Genomic DNA, 17,998 nt, shown 5'->3' on the forward strand with positions numbered 1-17,998 from the left:
CCGATAAGCAGATGATCATCTTAAATTTGAATTAATATCTACTACCCTTGATTTAGCCTAACACTGACCATGAACACCACAGCTTGCTCTGCACCCGTCCCAACAGGATGCATCACTGCAACCTTTCACCTCATTTTAGGGTTTATTCTACGGTTGTAGGGTTAGGTATTAGTTAGGTATAGTAGGGTTAGGTAACCCTAACCCCATGTATTTTATCTTTATTTATCTTATTCTCTTATCTGAAATATGCAAATGTAAAAACCGACAAGTCTGGTAACAGTGACAATAAAGATCCATCTTATCTTATCTTATTGCTACAAACTAACAAGTTTAGCGTGCATGTAACTACACTAAGCTGTCTAGTATCTTCATGCCACCATTGAACAACATCAAATTATTAAAGTTACATTTGTTTTTGTTTAGTCTATGCAATAACAAAAAGCACACAACCTTACCAACACATCATGCATAGATCTGATTTTAAAAAGTTCCAACCTTTATAATCTAATCTTTAAATTTCCTTTTGCTGCTCCCTGTCTGTCCGTGTCACACACTTACATTTAATTCTCGCTAGCTTCTGTACCTTTAGCTTGTGGACGTGTTGTGGGCCCAACTGCACAGAAACAGTTTGTATGTTTTGTGATATTTGTTGAGCTGTTTGAAACATGTGAAACTACCTGCTGGTTAGAAATACGCGCTCATCCTCTGTACTTCTGGCTGGAGCCTTGAACCAGATGCTAAAGTTTCACAATCACAACTTTATTGACATCTGCAGCGTGAACGCATCGCAGCGATGAGAAGAGAGAAAAGGAGCCGTGTGTGAACTGTGGGATGACATTATTTCCTTAGTACTGGTCAAAGCACCACAAGAGTTCCCACCAAATATTTCCCATTTTAAAATTGCTCTTGGGCAATCAGATCATAGAAAGCATAGATGACCACCAAGACACAATGTGATCTGATTACTCAAACCACTCGTTGATGTGGCCTGGGAGACATTTGACCACATATTTATTGTGAAACCAGTCTGCTGCCTGTCTGGCAACAGTCTGGCTGAGACTTTGGGATCCTTTGGGACTGAAGCAGTAACAAAATATGAGTAGGTATGATCATAATAATAGCAGGTGACAGCAATGAAATTGGTTTTATCCTCAGAAAAAAGCTGAAATAAGGCGTGGCGTGTGAAACATGTTTGGCAAACGACTTCTTTTGGTCTTATTATTAAATTATTTTGAAATTTGGTTGAAAAATGAGTTGAGCCCTCGTGCTGTTTTGTTGATTTCATTATTTATATTGCCATTTGTTTATTTGACTCATGCAGAGTGAAGGAGAAAGAGTTTAGTGTTTGCAAAGCTTGTAAAAAACAAAAGAACAATTGTGGCGTGTACGTTAAGTCACGGATTCGCAGGAAACCCGTGTTTAGTGAAATCTCCCTCACAATCAGACCAGATCCTGCGGGAGCGGTTTTTATTGAAATACGCTGCTAGCTAATGAACAAGCGGCCACAATGAGAGCTTTCATTGTTAGAGGAGTTGTGTTTTGGAGCAGTTAAGCTGTCATGGGTGTCTGATCATACAGTACCTGAACCCAACGGGACACCTGTTGTTTTTTTGAGCTCGGTCTGCTTAACAGCCTCTGCTTTTTACCCTCCTCATCCTGTTTCTGCCTCGCCTTTCATTTTTCTTCCATAAATACAGTGGAAAGGCTTTGGCTCAAAACCAGCTGTTAGTGCTGAACAAAGAAACACTTAACAGCATTTGGGAGACATAATCACTGCACAGAGACCTCACTGTTGCCCTTACACTCAGATTCTCATGCATTTACTCTGTTTTTCACATATAAAAGTTGCAATTAGATTAAAAAAATGAATACTATTACACTCTAGCTTATCTACATGTATGTGGGAGTTTTTCCCATATACATGAATGTTACGTACACACAGTCGTGCACACGTAGCAGACTCAGTGGCTGTTTGCAGACATTTATTCAGGTGACACACATTTCCTTTCACACACACGGGCAGTCCCTCAAGCGCTGTTTCTGCGTGGAGTAATGTCTGGCTTGCTGTTGCTGACGTAAGGTTTATTTGCCTGGGCTTTTACAGCCTCACCTAGGCCTTCTGCCACTGCTGTCAGCGGGGGGAGAACAGCCTGTAGCTCCAGGTGTTACTGCACACTAAGATGCAGGCACATAGAGACAAAGGACACGTGGATTTAAGTTACACACTCTTCACTCCTGCAAAGACAAACACTTACACCACGCTTTTCACTTGTCTAGCAGATCGCATTCAGCGCACTCACTTGTGCATTACTGCATGAGCTGTGCACTGCACCGATGCTGTAATTATACCCGGCAGTGGCGCAGTAATTACATATATGGATAAATAAGCGTAACACACCATAAAACTTTGGGTTCCCTCATGATGGAGCAACGAGGACCTCTCTCACAGAATAATACAACTTGAGCTCGACGCTGCCCGTACCTCGATACGCTCAGACCAGCATAATGTCTGAGTCACGCCGCGGTACGTTTGGCCTTTATCCTGTTCTGAATTTAGCCTCAAGTCTAGTCGTAATTTATAGATTGAAAGCAGCTGTGGTTATTACGTTTACCCCATACTGTTTATTTCTTTTTTTTCATTGCACAACAGGATTTTAAAGGAAACCATTACCTGTGCATGAATTTATTCTCTTTGCTTATTTCGTCCGTGTTTACATTTTATACCCACTTATTGGCAGCCACGTGGGTGGCAGTGCAGGCTGTCCACCAACAGGGTTTCATTTTCCATCAGCTTTTTCTGCTTAACCATGGCCAAGACACTAAATGTAAGAGCGAAGGAGACGTGCATGAAAAGGTTCTGTTTTAGTCTGGACATGTCCCGTTCCCAGCCTGTGATTGTTTTCTTAGCTTCTTCTGTTTGTTTGATATTTTTGTAATCTGATTGGTTGTTTTGATGTTACCTTCATGCATTAGTCAGCGCGGATGTGCTTTCCTTCTCCGAGCCGTGCGGTTTACTGTGTGATTGTTCCTGCTATTTACACGTTTGGCTGATGAGCTCGAGTTTTAGCCAGAACAGAACAAACCAGAAGTGAAGTAATTCCACTTTGTCAGGCTGCAGATCCATTTGGTTTCCTTCAGTTTCCCCGAGGGAGAAACTCTTGCTCCAGCGTAATAAACTTTTACTGCAGCATGCTACTGCATCCTAACAAAGAACTGAACATTTGAACATCAACAGATGTGCTCCATGATCAGATGAACGGAGGTATTTATGATGTAACGGCCTCTTTCAGACATCGACGAATGCAGCACCGTTCCCGGTGTGTGTGACGGAGGAGAATGCACCAACACCGCCGGCAGCTACGTCTGCACCTGCCCACGAGGCTACATCTCCAGCACAGATGGCTCCAGATGTGTGGGTGAGTCACACACACATAAACAGTTTCGACGTTTCTTTCTCTGTCAGTTGTGCACTTCCTCGCCCCCTGGCTCGCTAAGAGCTCCACATCTGGCTGGTAACCTCCCTCCCTCCCTGCTTCGCTGCTTCCTGTGAGTGGAGTTCTGGTGAATCGAGCTGGCCGGCAGACCTGTGGTCGCCATGTGCGGGAAAACAAACTTACACACATTATTTGTCCTTGACAGCATTAATCTGCTCTAATGTTAGCATCCCTGTGACTCATTCACACACAGTGACTCACACACAGTCCATACCAAACTGACATGTCTAGTCAGACTCTGCCCGGTATTAATGGAGACCGTATGGACGAGAAATAGCAAAAATGCAAAGTTGATATTTATATTCTTATGAGACTTATTAGCCTCGTAATATGATTTACTTGTGAAAGTGGCCTCTCTATGCAACATAGTTTTAAGAATCAGTGTGTGATGATGTGACAAAACTGCAAACAGGGGCACTTTCATGATTACATAAAAAGTATGAGCGAGTACAAAGTTAATATATACACGTTTTCTGCTGCTTTTCCATATGGACTTCCCTGCAATCCTCCCCCATATGGAGCTACAGTGAAACGCAGCCAGGCATTAATACGTCATTTCAAGATTTTGCTCCAAAATGGACGACTCACCGTCAGCCTGTCTGACAATTTTAAACATCAGAGGGAAAAGCAGCCTCTCTTTGCTTCCATCGTGCTTTCTTAAATTTAATATTCCTATATTTAAGTTATTTCCTAGTTTCACGTATGTCATCCATCATCCGTGGAAGGTATTTGGCTCGCTGACTTTGTTTTGGAAAAAGTGGAGCTTCGCGTGAAAATGTCAAGAAGAGCCTCGCCCAGATGTGCAGATGTGTGCATCCATACAGCGCATACACAGAGCGGGGGCTGATGTCGCAGGTAGAGAGCTCGCAGTCATGTAGGGGATTGTTGAGCATCGAGCATATGGTGAAAAAAACAAAGAGGAAAGAGATTCAGACAAAAGCTGTCACAGGACTGAGAAGTGAAATGTACGTCCCTGCATGACTTCACACCCCGTTTCCAAACCTTGCTAATCAATACGTGTGCTAACGACCTCCATCACTCAAAGAGAAATGTGGTTTCTTTAGATCGATCGGTCGGCGTGTTAGTCACTCCCGGCAGGAATGTGAGAGTACATGAAAAAGGAGTCGTGCATGTGTCTGTGGTATGTTTGTGTTACACGAATTGCGCACTGACTCAGTGCTCCAGTCACCGAATTCAGTCGTTCTCCATCTGTTTGTCTTTATACGAGTCCATTTTTCTCCCTTTATCACTTTCAGCCCCGTTATTCTCCTTTCCCCTAAAGTAATACATTATTCTCTCACTTTATTCCCGTCTTTCTCACTCCATCCTTCTTCTGCCTGAAGCATGGCTCGCACCAAAGCTCGTTCCCTCAGCTAGCAGCTCAGTGATTTACAATAGAAAGTCTTGCTGTTTACTCTGGAGCGGTGCTCATTTTTATCTATAAGTGGAACATTTCTTTTATTCTGTCTCGTTTTTTTAAAAAAAAAACCAAACTGGAATATTCTCACACTCCCATCCTCCTCCATTTTTCCCATTACATCCCTCTGACATCCATATCCTGAGCCTTAAATCTGTGGGTTGCGGTTTGATGTTGGTCTTGCTCCTGTACAGCCTTTCCCCTACACCTTTGCTGTCTGCACAGATGGAAAGGCTGGATTGAGAGGAAACCAAGGGGAGATCAGTAAACCTATACCAACCGATCAAAAAGCCCACAAAACTGGGCTTAAAAACAAAAGACAATCTCAGCTTGTTTCCTCAACATGTGACTGTTGGACTCTCAGCTCCATACATGATCTCTTTGGTTTTTTGTGGTTAGAGTAAATTCACAGGAGTGAATCATTTTTATAGGGCATACTGTTTGCTCGCTCGCTCTCGTGTTTTAGAAGCAGGATGTTTGTTCTCGTCTCTGTTGGATGTACTGTGCTGTGATGAAGTAGACCACTGGGACCTATTGGGGCCGCTGACAGTAATCAGAGCCTAATGCTTCGTCACACAGTGAAAGTTTGGAAGAAAAAAAGAAAAGAAGACCTGTCCAGTCAGTCAGTCTGTAAAAACACCTCACCAAATGAAAGCATATGCTCGTGCACTGGAGCAACACTAGTGAGCAAACCAACATCTGGATCCAATTGAAGTCATCACCATCCTCATCAGCGCCTCCCCTCCCCGTTCCCTTTCTCCTCCACCGTGCCTAAAGCTCAGTCGTACCTTCTGGATCTTATAGTTTGTGGAGTTGGTTGCGTACACTGTGTACTTGCATGTGTGGAAAAGCATATGTTTGTGAATATGCATGGGAAGGTATACCTCTGTGCTGCCTGTAAGCATGAGTCTGCGTGCTGCACTGTATATGTGTGCTCGCAGACGCAGCACAGCACCGCATGTTCTGTCTAATTGGCAAGAATTGCGCCACATGGAACCGATTAATTCCAGACTGCTGGCTCATTAGTGAGTTAATCGACTTGCACTCCTCCCTCACCCCCTGACCCCCACCCTGCTCCCTAGTTTTTCCTTTTCTGCACTTAAACATCTCCTTCACATATGTCTTTCAGTTTATAAAAAGATAAAAATGCACAATCTCTCTGCCACTTTGCCTTGATTTTTTTCTGTCTTTTGGTTTTTGTTTCCCCCTCAGTCACCTCCTTACATACGCTCATTGAACCCCCGCCCCACGTCCTGCCCCATTGACCCTGACCTGGCCGACTGTAACAAATAAGACCTCTTTTTTGGAGGCCCTTCAGATGCCTGCTGTTAGTTGAAAGCCCAGGCAACCTTTCCCACTGCTAACCTATAAAGAAACTTCCTCCCAGGCACCACACAGAGGGCAGCACAGCCTTCTGACCTAAACTTGTGTTGATTTGAATGTTTTAAATCGTAACTCAGCGGCCTGCGACAAAGCTTTGTTTTGCTGTCCTGTTTGCATGAAGTCTTTAAGTCTCAGTTGTTGCTGTATTTTCAGCAACCTGATATTCTTCTCTTTCTTCAGATCAGCGTGCGGGAACCTGTTTCTCTGCTCTGGCAAACGGTCGCTGTGCTGCAGATCTGACTGGCCAGTACACCAAGATGCAGTGCTGCTGTGAGACCGGACGATGCTGGGCTTTAGGGCAGATCCCTGAGATGTGCCCCGTCAGAGGCTCTGGTGAGTATATGTGACACACAGCAAAGAGGACACATGTTTTAGTTCAGCTCATCTCCATTGTATTCATATAGCACCGACACAACACAGTCACCTCAAGGTGCTTCGTGTTGTTTTTACAATAATGGAGAGAAAACTCCACAATCAAATGACCCGCTACGAACAAGCACTTGGCAAGGGTGGGAAGGAAACCCCCCTTTAAACAGGAAGAGACCCTGGCTCAGGGAGGGGCGGCCATCCTGTCTTCCTTCTCTCAGATGGCTCCGCCCCTTCCTGAGCCTGGTTCTGCCAGAGGTTTCTTTCTCCCCACTGTCGCCAAAGCGCTTGCTCACATGATTGTTGGGTTTTTCTCTGTATGTATTATTGTAGGGTCTACTTTACAATAGAAAGCGCCTTGAGGCGACTGTTGATGTGATTTGGTGCTGTATAAATAAAGTTGAATTGAAATAGAATCGCTGTGACTGGTTGGGTGTGAGGGGACAGGACAAAAGACACGCTGTGGAAGTGAACCAGACAATAATAATAACTACTGATTAAATGCAGAGAGCTGTATAAACACAAAGGTTACTGATAAAGAAACACCCAGTGCATCATGGGAATCCCCCAGCAGCCGCCTGTTGCAGCATAACTAAGATCACCTGCTCCAGCTCTGACTGTAAGCTTTAAAAAAGGAAAGTTTGAAGTCTCATCATAAAAGTAGAGAGGGCGTCCTTCTCCCAAACCCAGACTGGGAGCTGTGGTCTGGAAGCTGAAGGCTCTGCCTCCCGTCTGTACTTCAGCTACACCATGTTGGCAACGCTTCTTAGAGAGTTTTTAGGAGAACCTGATAACAAAAATACATGTTGGCTCATTCTGTGAGATACATGTGAGATTAAAATAAGGAAAAACCATCCAGCACCTTCTTACACAAAATTAGATTTTAAAAAGTGAAACGAATTCAGCGCAGTCAAACTAAACAACGCCAACGCTGTAAGCGTGAGGCTGTTTTGAGTTTGTGTTGCAGCTCTGACATAAAGGCAAGGGCATCATCCACTTAGGCTGATAAGCATGATGTCATGAACAAAGAGCAAACAAAGAAGCATGGAAAGGATTTATGTGGAGATAATTACCCATCATCCCCCTGCTCAAGCTGCATGAGATCATGTGACCCAGACTCATCTGTTACAGAGTGCTCGCTCTGTCCCACCGTTAAACTTTGGCTCGTGTGTTTTGATTTATTGGGACTTCCCAAACTAAGAGGTTTACATTTGTCCATGTTAACTGTTAAAAAGCACGTGTGCATACAGAGCTGCATGTCGTATTCATCATATTACGTAGTCAGGTTCTGTAAATCTCAACCCAGTAAATTCATTTACTCGATGGCCTCACTGCAGCTGAAGGAAGCGGATATTTCAGGTGGATCCACTCTGCAGCTTTAAGCAGTCGAGTACTTTCAGTCCAAATCGCTGTAATAATCCACATAAATGGTTTTTCAGTTGTTGGGATCCACTAATCTGTGCTCTGTTTTCTCTGGTAGATGAGTTCAGGCGTCTGTGTATTGTGGGCGTTCCTCAAGTACACGGTTTCTCTCAACACCACAATGGACACTACCCCTATGGATTCAAGTTCCCCAATGGCAACGGTAATGGAGGGATCGGCAACGGAGGAGGGACGTTTGGAAACAACGGAGGAGGAACGTTTGGGAACAACGGAGGAACGTTTGGGAACAACGGAGGAACCGTCCAGCACATAAGTCTGTGCATCTGAATGATTCTTTTAAATGAGATTTAGATGAAGCTCTCTGGGAGACTTTGTGTTTGTGCCGTCTGCTTTACGGGCCTGTTTTGTCTTCTCAGGCACCGTTACTGTGAATGAAACGGTGGACGTGTGCAAACACTTTACCAACCTGTGTCTGAACGGACGGTGCATCCCCACGCCTACAAGCTACCGCTGCGAGTGCAACATGGGCTACAAACAGGATGTTCGTGGGGAGTGCATTGGTAAGAAACACGCTGCATGTTGTGGAGGGTACATGCAGCGCCACAGTTAACTGCATGCACTGCACTGCCATCTTCTGCCAGTCTAAGGAACTTGATTCAAACGTGGGTCTGAAATGTGAAGCGTGGTGTTCGTGTTTGAGAGTTAAATCCATTTATTCTGACCTTTTATGCTGTCTTATTTTCCCGCTCCAGATGTGGATGAATGTGTGAGTAATCCATGTGTCAATGGAGACTGTGTCAACACAGATGGATCATACCACTGCAAGTGCCACGAGGGGTATCAGGGAACCCCCACAAAACAGGCCTGCATTGGTATGTCTGTGAAAACAAAGTCATATCATAAAATCTGTGTTTTCCTTTCATTCAAGTTTTTTAGTTTCAGAGACCATGTAAGGAGCCGTCTTTCTTCTCTTTTTTAAGATATCGATGAGTGCATTGTGAATGGAGTGATGTGTCGCAATGGCCGCTGCGTCAACACTGAAGGAAGCTTTCAGTGCATCTGTAATGCTGGCTTTGAGCTCACCCCTGATGGAAAGAACTGCATTGGTAAGGAGCAAAACCAGAGAAAGCTGAAGCTCACATAAGCCAGCAGCTCTGTGAACGTTTCCTCTTGGTCCACTCTAGATCACGACGAATGTGCCACCACCAACATGTGTCTGAACGGCATGTGCATCAACGAGGACGGCAGCTTTAAGTGCATCTGCAAGCCTGGCTTTGCACTTGCACCCAGCGGGCGCTACTGCACCGGTATGTCGATTTATTCAGTACAAACGCAGACTAAAAGTCAGCCAAAGACGTTCTGCTTCAAAACAGCGATGACAGATTTGGTGTTGTTTGAAATTCTGTAGATTCCCCGTTGACCGTTTGAAGTTTTGCTTCAGTAGTCAGAGTATTTGAGGCTTCCCCCAAAATGCTTTTATGCAGAGCCCAGAAAAAGAAAGATTGATGAATTTCTGAATCTCTGTCGAGAGATTTTGTCTTCAACATTCAAGAGGAGCCGCCATTCCCATGACGATCATACCATAGTACAGAGAGCGCTCGCACGTCCAAAACACACACGGCTAAACCAGATCATCTAAACTCTGAGTGACCTCGTTCTGTCTTTATGTACCTGCAGACTCTGAGAGTTTATTACAAGTTTATCACCACCCGAATTCAACAAGATTTAATCTTTAGTCCCAAACATCAAACAAAACCAACACTTTTTATTCTTTTTTCATCGCTGGATATGGTAGGCTAATTTTGAATAAAACTAAATAAAACAAAATAACTTTAGATGCACTAAAAGAACATTTGAAGTAGCTGTGAGAGAGTAATGCAAAAAATAAATCATTAAGAAAAATCCGGTGATTTCTGGAGGAAACCCGTTGTAATTCTGGTTTTTATAGTGTTGTATGATAAACTGAGCGTGACTCGATGTGATGCATGTGCACCGTCTCTCCGTCAGATATCGATGAGTGTCAGACACCTGGCATTTGCATGAACGGCCGCTGCATCAACTCTGAGGGCTCCTTCCGCTGCGAGTGCCCACCGGGCCTGGCTGTCGATGTGGATGGTCGAGTGTGTGTGGACACACACATGCGGACCACCTGCTACGGCGCTATCAAGATGGGCACGTGCTCGCGCCCGTTCCCAGGTGCAGTGACCAAGTCGGAGTGCTGCTGTGCCAATCCAGAACATGGCTTTGGGGAGCCTTGCCAACCTTGCCCCGCCAGAAACTCCGGTACCCTCTTTGGTTCATCTTACACTTGATTAGCAGTTATGGTCTGATAACGTTACTCGAAGCCAAACATTCAGCTCACACAAATCAAATTTTCATCACATCCTTTATTTCTGCCCAGCTGAGTTCCAGGCCGTGTGCAGCAGTGGCATTGGCATCACAGCTGATGGCAGGGGTGAGCAGGAAGTTTGAAAGTAACCACGGTGTTGTTAAAAAATCTTCAACATCTTCTGAATAAAATATGATGTTTCCCAGATATCAATGAGTGCGCCTTGGACCCGGATATCTGCCAGAACGGCATTTGCGAGAACCTCAGGGGAAGCTACCGTTGCATCTGCAACGCTGGCTACGAGTCTGACACCAGTGGCAAGAACTGCGTTGGTGAGTCGGTCTGAAGTGGTTCGTAACTGTGCTTTTCAAAGTTAGCTGTGCTTTCGGTGTGAGCCAAGAGGAGTACAGCGTATAGGAACTCATTTTTTGACCACATAGTTTCTACTTTTGTAGTTTCAGCTGTTAGATGCATGAAAATGTCAAAAAGAAATATCTGAACAGCTTAAATCACTGCACAAACATGAATGTGTTGGACTCTTATAAGCTGCTGCAGTTGCAGATGTTCAGTTCTCTACGATACTGACAGGTCTACAGAGCTAGAGCAGCTAACGTTAGCTCAGCTGGTACATGTCAGAGGGTAAACATTACAAGGTTCTGATGGTTTGCATGTTTGTACTTCCAAATAGGTTAAGTTGCATTATTCCTGTTTTGACGCAGTGACCAAACAGCACTCTGTTTCCTCTTTCTGGCAGACATCAACGAGTGTCTGGTGAACCGTCTGCTCTGTGACAACGGCCAGTGCAGAAACACTCCTGGCTCCTACACATGCTTCTGTCCTAAAGGGTTTGTTTTCAAGCCTGAGTCAGAGACCTGTGAAGGTGAGCGCGCACACACACACACACACACACACACACACACACACGATAACAATCTGTTGTGTGTGTGTCAAACAATGATGATGAATTAGAATCAGCTCTGACCTCAGGTGTGTGCTCGCCTGTGTTTCAGATATCAATGAGTGTGAGTCCAGCCCGTGCATCAATGGCGCATGTCGTAACGTGGCTGGGTCTTTCCACTGCGAGTGCACCCACGGCAGCAAGCTGGACTCCACCAACACCATCTGCGTGGGTAAGATACTGCTCCTCCTCAATGGTCAGTGCAAATTAAGGAAGCACTGCGGGGTCCAAGACACAGCTTGTGTGAGACGATTACACCAATAATTTCTTGCAAGAGTCTTTTCCTTCGAGTGATTTTAGCCCACGTCCGCTCTCCACTTTTGTAAACAAACACTGAGGTTTTCAGGAGCGATCCAGGAGGATTATCATCCTCAGATGATCTCACAGACAAAGCAACACACAAAAAGACTTTTTAGATAAATACTTGCATGCCTGGCCTTGACTCTCTGCTTTACCTCAGAGAAATCTGCCACAGATTTAAAATGACGTGACTTTTTTAAGAGGTTTTATTTGTTTTTGGAAATCTCTCTGAAGAAGCTACATGCCATCACTACAGCTGGAAGGGTGAATGAGTCATTGAATGAATACTCATGCATAGTACATGAGCCGGTTGTGTTCGTCTCTGGTTCCTCTGGCTGAGTTCATTTGTGCTTGCTATGTTGAGAGCCCGTCCCGTGGAGGATGGAGGATGAAAAGGTAGTCTTTGGTGGTTTTATGTTTACTGACCTTGTGTCAGGTTCAGCTGTGAGGCAGGAAGGAAAAGGCACAAACGGCTCGACAGACTCGGAGTAAAACTCTGAGCGGCTTTGCTGCAGAGGCCTCACAACAAAACAACACAACACATGAACGTAACTGGAAATCCAAACTAAAGAACTTTAGAGGCAAACACGACGACAGACTCACACAGAGAGGGAGACGCAGACACACAGAGGAAAATGAGGGAACGGCCACATGTGGGAACACAGCTGTGACCTGTTCCCTCATTTTGAGACAAGGAAAGCGAAACAAAAGATAAAGCACACGAGGCAGGAGACTATCAAAATAAAACAGGAAACAACTGAAACACGAGCAGACTTTTTTCATAAGGGTGGCCATACGGGGGCCAATAAAAATACTGGGACGGGACACAAAAACAGAGAGTGCAGGGAGGGGAGGGGGTGGTGACGGGAAACCGTGAGGGACACACAAAGTGATACAATACAACAAAAATGTGCAAATGCAGGAATAAATAACAAGTTAATCTTCCACTCATGGTGCTCACATTTATTAAAACTATTACCAACATAGGACAGTCAGTAGCCCAGTAGACCCAGACACGAGGACACGACAGACTGGGACCGGGAACAGGCTGGACACCAAAGGGAACAGGAACCAGGAACTGGGAATAACAAAGTCAGATGTGCTACAAAATACTAAAAGCCTAACTGAAACTAGAATATGAATCTGTCTCCTAAATCTGAAATAAAGAACCACAAAACCTTAATAAACTCAAAGACTGTGGCACCGTGTGCTTTTAGAGCAAAGCTGTGACTGTTACAGCGATACTTTACTCACGCTGTTGTTCTTTGGCTCTACAGATAGCATGAAGAGTACTTGCTGGCTTACGATTCAGGACAACCGCTGTGAAGTCAACATCAACGGAGCCACGCTGAAGTCAGAGTGTTGCTCCACGCTGGGAGCTGCGTGGGGCAGCCCGTGTGAACCCTGCGAGATCGGTCCGTAGACTCATAGATGGTGTTGATTACAGCTACAAACGTGTGGCAGTTTATTAAATCAAATATAAACCAAACTATTGCTTCATAGAAATACTTTTACATCTCATCTTGATTTCTCGTGGTTCTCAGACACTGCTTGTTCCCGAGGATTTGCTCGTATGAAGGGCCTCGTCTGTGAAGGTGAGAACATCTGATGTCTAACTGAGAACTGACCTTTGTGGAATAATTAGTCCCTGTAACGTGTGCCTGCAGATTGCTTCAAAATGTGCGTATTTTTTTGGCCTTGCAATTATGATTCTCCAAATCTGCCACCATGCAGACATTAACGAGTGCGAGGTGTTCCCCGGAGTATGCAAAAATGGCCGCTGTGTGAACACCCAGGGCTCGTTCCGCTGCGAGTGCGCCGAAGGTCTCACCTTGGACAGCTCTGGGCGCACCTGCGTGGGTAAGAGGACTGCAGAGAAGTCAGACGTCAGCTGATGATGTTATCCTTTTTTCCAAAGTTCTGGGAGAAATGACTTTCATTTTCAATTTTTCTAGACATGCGCAGTGAGCAGTGCTACCTGAAGTGGCATGAGGATGAGTGTGGCGAGCCGGTGCCTGGGAGATACCGTCTGGACATGTGCTGCTGTTCAGTGGGTGCTGCCTGGGGTGTTGACTGTGAGGAGTGTCCCAAACTAGGCTCACCTGAGTACAGAGCCATCTGTCCCCGAGGACATGGCTTTGCCAACAGAGGAGATATCCTGACGGGCAGGCCCTTCTACAAAGGTCATCCTCCACTTACTGAATATGCACAGCTTTCATACGTTCTTTTGCTTCACGTTATCTGTGTTTGTTTTCAGATGTGAACGAGTGTAAGGTTTTCCGTGGTCTGTGCACCTACGGCACCTGCAGAAATACCATCGGCAGCTTCAGGTGTCGGTGCAACAACGGATTCGCTCTCACCTCCGACGAGAGGAACTGCACAGGTGTGAACGATGGGCGCAGACCGCAGCTAAGCGGAACGTTACCGTCTCCTGTAACGAGCACACAGCGAGCACTCGTTCTGTGTTTGTGTTTCAGATATCGACGAGTGCCGAATCTCTCCCGACCTGTGCGGTCACGGTACATGTGTCAACACGCCCGGCAGCTTTGAGTGTGAATGCTTTGAGGGCTATGAGAGTGGCTTCATGATGATGAAGAACTGCATGGGTACGGATGAAACACGCTCAGAGAGTTTTGAGACGCCACACTGAATGTGACGTCAGTCCAGTCGATATTTAGCTCTGCTTTCCCTTTGACTCCCTCTGTATCCCACTGTCTTTCATTGCCTCACAGACATTGATGAGTGTGAGAGAAACCCACTGCTGTGTCAAGGAGGAACCTGCCTGAACACAGAAGGGAGCTACGAGTGTGAATGTCCCCCTGGACACGCGCTCAGCATCGATGGATCGGCCTGTGAAGGTGCGGCATACGTCACAGTGCATTCATTCATCCTCCAGCTAAGACGGAGAGGTCTTTAATAATTAACAAAAAATAGTTTTGTATCATTTTAAAGTCTCTGCACTTTGTTGTTGGTTCAGATGTGAATGAGTGCCAGCTGAGTGACAACTTGTGCAAGAATGGCCAGTGCGTCAACATGATGGGAACTTACCAGTGCTCCTGTGACACCGGTTACCAGGCCACACCGGACCGACAGGGCTGCGTTGGTGAGTAGAGCTAAAGTCATACTAGAGGGTGTGTGAAAGCGAGGCACGACACCTGGAAGCAAAGATGATGGGAGCTCAGGATGTGGAGCAGGTCATCTACTGATCAGGAGGTTGGGGTTCGTTCCCCGGCTGATCCTCCAGTCTGTACACCAGAGAAGAAGAAGAAGTTGTATGAAGTGCTGCGAGTCTTCAGCTAGAGTAGAAAAGTTCCACATAAGAACCAGACCGATTAAGGCTGTGAGAGGTGCAATCATTTGGGTCCAGTTATCTGCGGAGCGGATGCAGCAGACAGAAATAACCGAGACAAGCTTTAATGATTATCATGCAGGACAGAAACATGAGTGGGGGCGCAAAGGGAGACTGACACCGTTTATACAAAGAGTAATGAGGGAACAGGTGGGAACACAGCTGCAGACAACAAACCAAACAAGACAGGAAGCGACACTCAGCTCACGACACACTTACCAAAATAAAACAGGAAGAGAGACACAACTGACCAGGAGGACTAGAAATACACGAGACTTCCACAAAGATGGGACTGCAGCAAGAGGATGGGAACGAAGAAAACTAGAACTAGAGGAACCAATGCCCCACATCAGAAGATAACAGAACTGAAAACATAAAATAAAACTATAACAGAAACGATAAAACTATACAGAACATTAACTTTAATCACTTAGAAACCCAAACGCCCGAATAACACAGACACACAGATGTGTGTTTTCATTCATAGCTGTGACCTCTCATTGCAGATATCGATGAGTGCACCATCATGAACGGAGGCTGTGAGACCCACTGTACCAACTCAGAGGGCAGCTACGAGTGCAGCTGCAGTGAGGGATATGCACTTATGCCTGACCTCAGGACCTGTGCAGGTAAAAAGACAGCATGAAGGAGAAATGTTACTGCGTCGCTGCGTGTAGAAGGCTTAATCGTCTGCCTGTGCTGTCAGATATCGATGAGTGTGAGGAGACTCCAGACATCTGCGACGGAGGCCAGTGCAGCAACATTCCTGGAGACTATCGCTGCTTGTGTTTCGATGGATTCATGGCCTCCATGGACATGAGGACCTGTATCGGTAGGCCTATAATTTGAGTGTGAAGCCAACGCTGGCATCTTCATCTTGATCTGTAAATCCGTTTCCCTCTTTTGTGATTTTTCGTCTGCCGCCTTAATTTATTCATTCAGTCTCTGACGTGTTTATAAATATAGATGAGCTTTCTGTGGCTGCCCAGCATCTGTGGGACTTCCACTGTCACTCTCATTTTGTGTCACTCTAATCTCCACGGTGAGAACATTCATGTATAATCTTCATCTGTCCATCTCAGATGTGAACGAGTGCGATCTGAACCCAAACATCTGTCTCCATGGTGACTGTGAGAACACCAAAGGCTCCTTCATCTGCCACTGTCAGATGGGATACTTTGTCAAAAAGGGATCGACGGGCTGCACAGGTACATCAGAGGCCGAGCTGAGAGGCCTGAGCTTCTGTCGGGACTCTCTGAGATGAGACGGCTCGTTCATGCATACAATAGTTCCCGATCTAGAGTTTAGAAATTATTAATTCAAAGTGAAGACCTGGTCAGAGTTGTCCTTTCCTTAAATAAAGGAGAATTTCACCTGAGTAAACCAACGCTAACATTATTAGTGCTGCCTGCTTCTTCTTTGACTTGATTTGCCGTCGTTCCTCGCTAGAAAACAAAAGTGGCTGCCTGTTTTTGCTTAACTGAACTCTGAATATTTCCAGATGTTGACGAGTGTGAAATTGGATCCCATAACTGTGACATGCACGCCGCCTGCGTCAACCTTCCCGGAAGCTTCAAATGCCGCTGCCGAGACGGCTGGGTGGGAGATGGCATCAAATGCGTGGGTGAGTGGGTATTACTCGGCTGGGATGCGCTCGGGGTAGTTTATGTTGCGGCATCGGGTTCGAAAGAGCATAAAAGGAATACAGTTTCCTCGTTAAATCCAGAATATGCTGACGTGAAGCTTTCCACTTCTCTCTCCTGCAGATGAAGACGAATGTGCTGCAGAGGACCACAACTGCAACCCCAACGCAGACTGTGTCAACACGCCGGGATCCTACAGGTGTACCTGCAAAGAGGGCTTCAACGGAGATGGCTTTTCATGCTCCGGTAAGACCGTCGGAGCTGTCCCGATTAAAGCCAGCGACTGCGTGTCCAGCGCACAGTAAGTTTTTAATATATCTCTCGCAGACATGGACGAGTGTGCAGACAATGTGAACCTGTGTGAGAACGGCCAGTGTCTGAACGCCCCGGGAGGCTATCGCTGCGAGTGCGAGATGGGCTTCACTCCTACAGAAGATAGCAAGGCCTGCCAAGGTGCTGCGCGTCACTTTACTCGTTTTCCTTCCAAACAGGTGGTGTCAAAAAGACAAAAACCCAAACTGTCCTTCTCTGCTCCCCACAGACATCGATGAGTGTAACTTCCAGAACATCTGCGTGTTTGGAACGTGCCAGAACCTTCCAGGGATGTTCCGCTGCGTGTGTGATGATGGCTACGAACTGGACCGCAGTGGAGGAAACTGCACTGGTTTGTGCTTCCGTCTCAGCTCATTAATCGTTTCTTTCATCTGCTTTTTCCATTTACGGAAGCATTTATATGAACAAGTTTTCTGATTGCATGTCAATGCAGACATCAACGAGTGTGCGGACCCTGTTAACTGCATCAATGGACTCTGCGTGAACACACCAGGAAGCTACCTGTGCAACTGTCCACCTGACTTTGAGCTAAACCCCACAGGAGTGGGCTGCGTGGGTGAGTCACACTGAGAAATGCAGATGTTGTTTGTTCTGTACCGGGATGGGTCACACAGCATAATGAAATTGTAAGTTTAATGTGTTTAATATATTTGTGAGCCGCCCAAAATGTTGCTCATTTCATTCTTGGACTCGCTGCCGTTCTGTGTCTTTTTCAGACACCCGTGTTGGGAACTGCTTCCTGGATGTCCTCGCCCGCGGCGATGGAGGAATCTCCTGCAGCGCAGAGATCGGAGTGGGTGTGACCCGAGCTTCCTGCTGTTGCTCAGAAGGGGTCGCCTGGGGAAACCCCTGTGAACTGTGCCCCCTGCTCAACTCCAGTATGCACAGACCCACTCACTTCATTTATTTACAGTGTTTATTTCCAAATGCAAACCTGCATGTGTGTCTCTGTCTCGTCTGCAGCCGACTATAAGACTCTGTGTCCGGGAGGAGAAGGTTTCAGACCCAACCCCATCACTGTCATCCTGGAGGGTAAAATGTTG

At 45.9% G+C, this 17,998-nt stretch overlaps 1 protein-coding gene across 1 annotated transcript in view; it reads left to right on the top strand.

Moving 5' to 3' along the window:
- The window catches only part of fbn2b (fibrillin 2b), a 78,275-nt gene that overhangs the window by 46,476 nt on the left and 13,801 nt on the right, over positions 1–17,998 (top strand). Inside the window, exons 9-38 of the mRNA XM_063465985.1 lie at positions 3,291–3,416; positions 6,475–6,627; positions 8,141–8,356; positions 8,460–8,603; positions 8,796–8,915; positions 9,024–9,149; positions 9,228–9,350; positions 10,051–10,326; positions 10,445–10,498; positions 10,579–10,704; positions 11,127–11,252; positions 11,383–11,502; positions 12,908–13,045; positions 13,175–13,225; positions 13,365–13,490; positions 13,586–13,813; positions 13,888–14,013; positions 14,108–14,236; positions 14,363–14,488; positions 14,608–14,733; positions 15,486–15,608; positions 15,686–15,811; positions 16,062–16,187; positions 16,481–16,603; positions 16,746–16,868; positions 16,950–17,075; positions 17,164–17,286; positions 17,389–17,511; positions 17,672–17,833; positions 17,919–17,987. Of these exons, the coding sequence (XP_063322055.1) occupies positions 3,291–3,416; positions 6,475–6,627; positions 8,141–8,356; positions 8,460–8,603; positions 8,796–8,915; positions 9,024–9,149; positions 9,228–9,350; positions 10,051–10,326; positions 10,445–10,498; positions 10,579–10,704; positions 11,127–11,252; positions 11,383–11,502; positions 12,908–13,045; positions 13,175–13,225; positions 13,365–13,490; positions 13,586–13,813; positions 13,888–14,013; positions 14,108–14,236; positions 14,363–14,488; positions 14,608–14,733; positions 15,486–15,608; positions 15,686–15,811; positions 16,062–16,187; positions 16,481–16,603; positions 16,746–16,868; positions 16,950–17,075; positions 17,164–17,286; positions 17,389–17,511; positions 17,672–17,833; positions 17,919–17,987 (3,984 nt within the window). The remainder of the gene's footprint in view (positions 1–3,290; positions 3,417–6,474; positions 6,628–8,140; positions 8,357–8,459; positions 8,604–8,795; positions 8,916–9,023; positions 9,150–9,227; positions 9,351–10,050; positions 10,327–10,444; positions 10,499–10,578; positions 10,705–11,126; positions 11,253–11,382; positions 11,503–12,907; positions 13,046–13,174; positions 13,226–13,364; positions 13,491–13,585; positions 13,814–13,887; positions 14,014–14,107; positions 14,237–14,362; positions 14,489–14,607; positions 14,734–15,485; positions 15,609–15,685; positions 15,812–16,061; positions 16,188–16,480; positions 16,604–16,745; positions 16,869–16,949; positions 17,076–17,163; positions 17,287–17,388; positions 17,512–17,671; positions 17,834–17,918; positions 17,988–17,998) is intronic.

The sequence above is a fragment of the Pelmatolapia mariae genome, linkage group LG23 (genome assembly GCF_036321145.2).
Source record: "Pelmatolapia mariae isolate MD_Pm_ZW linkage group LG23, Pm_UMD_F_2, whole genome shotgun sequence".
Classification (NCBI taxonomy): domain Eukaryota; kingdom Metazoa; phylum Chordata; class Actinopteri; order Cichliformes; family Cichlidae; genus Pelmatolapia; species Pelmatolapia mariae.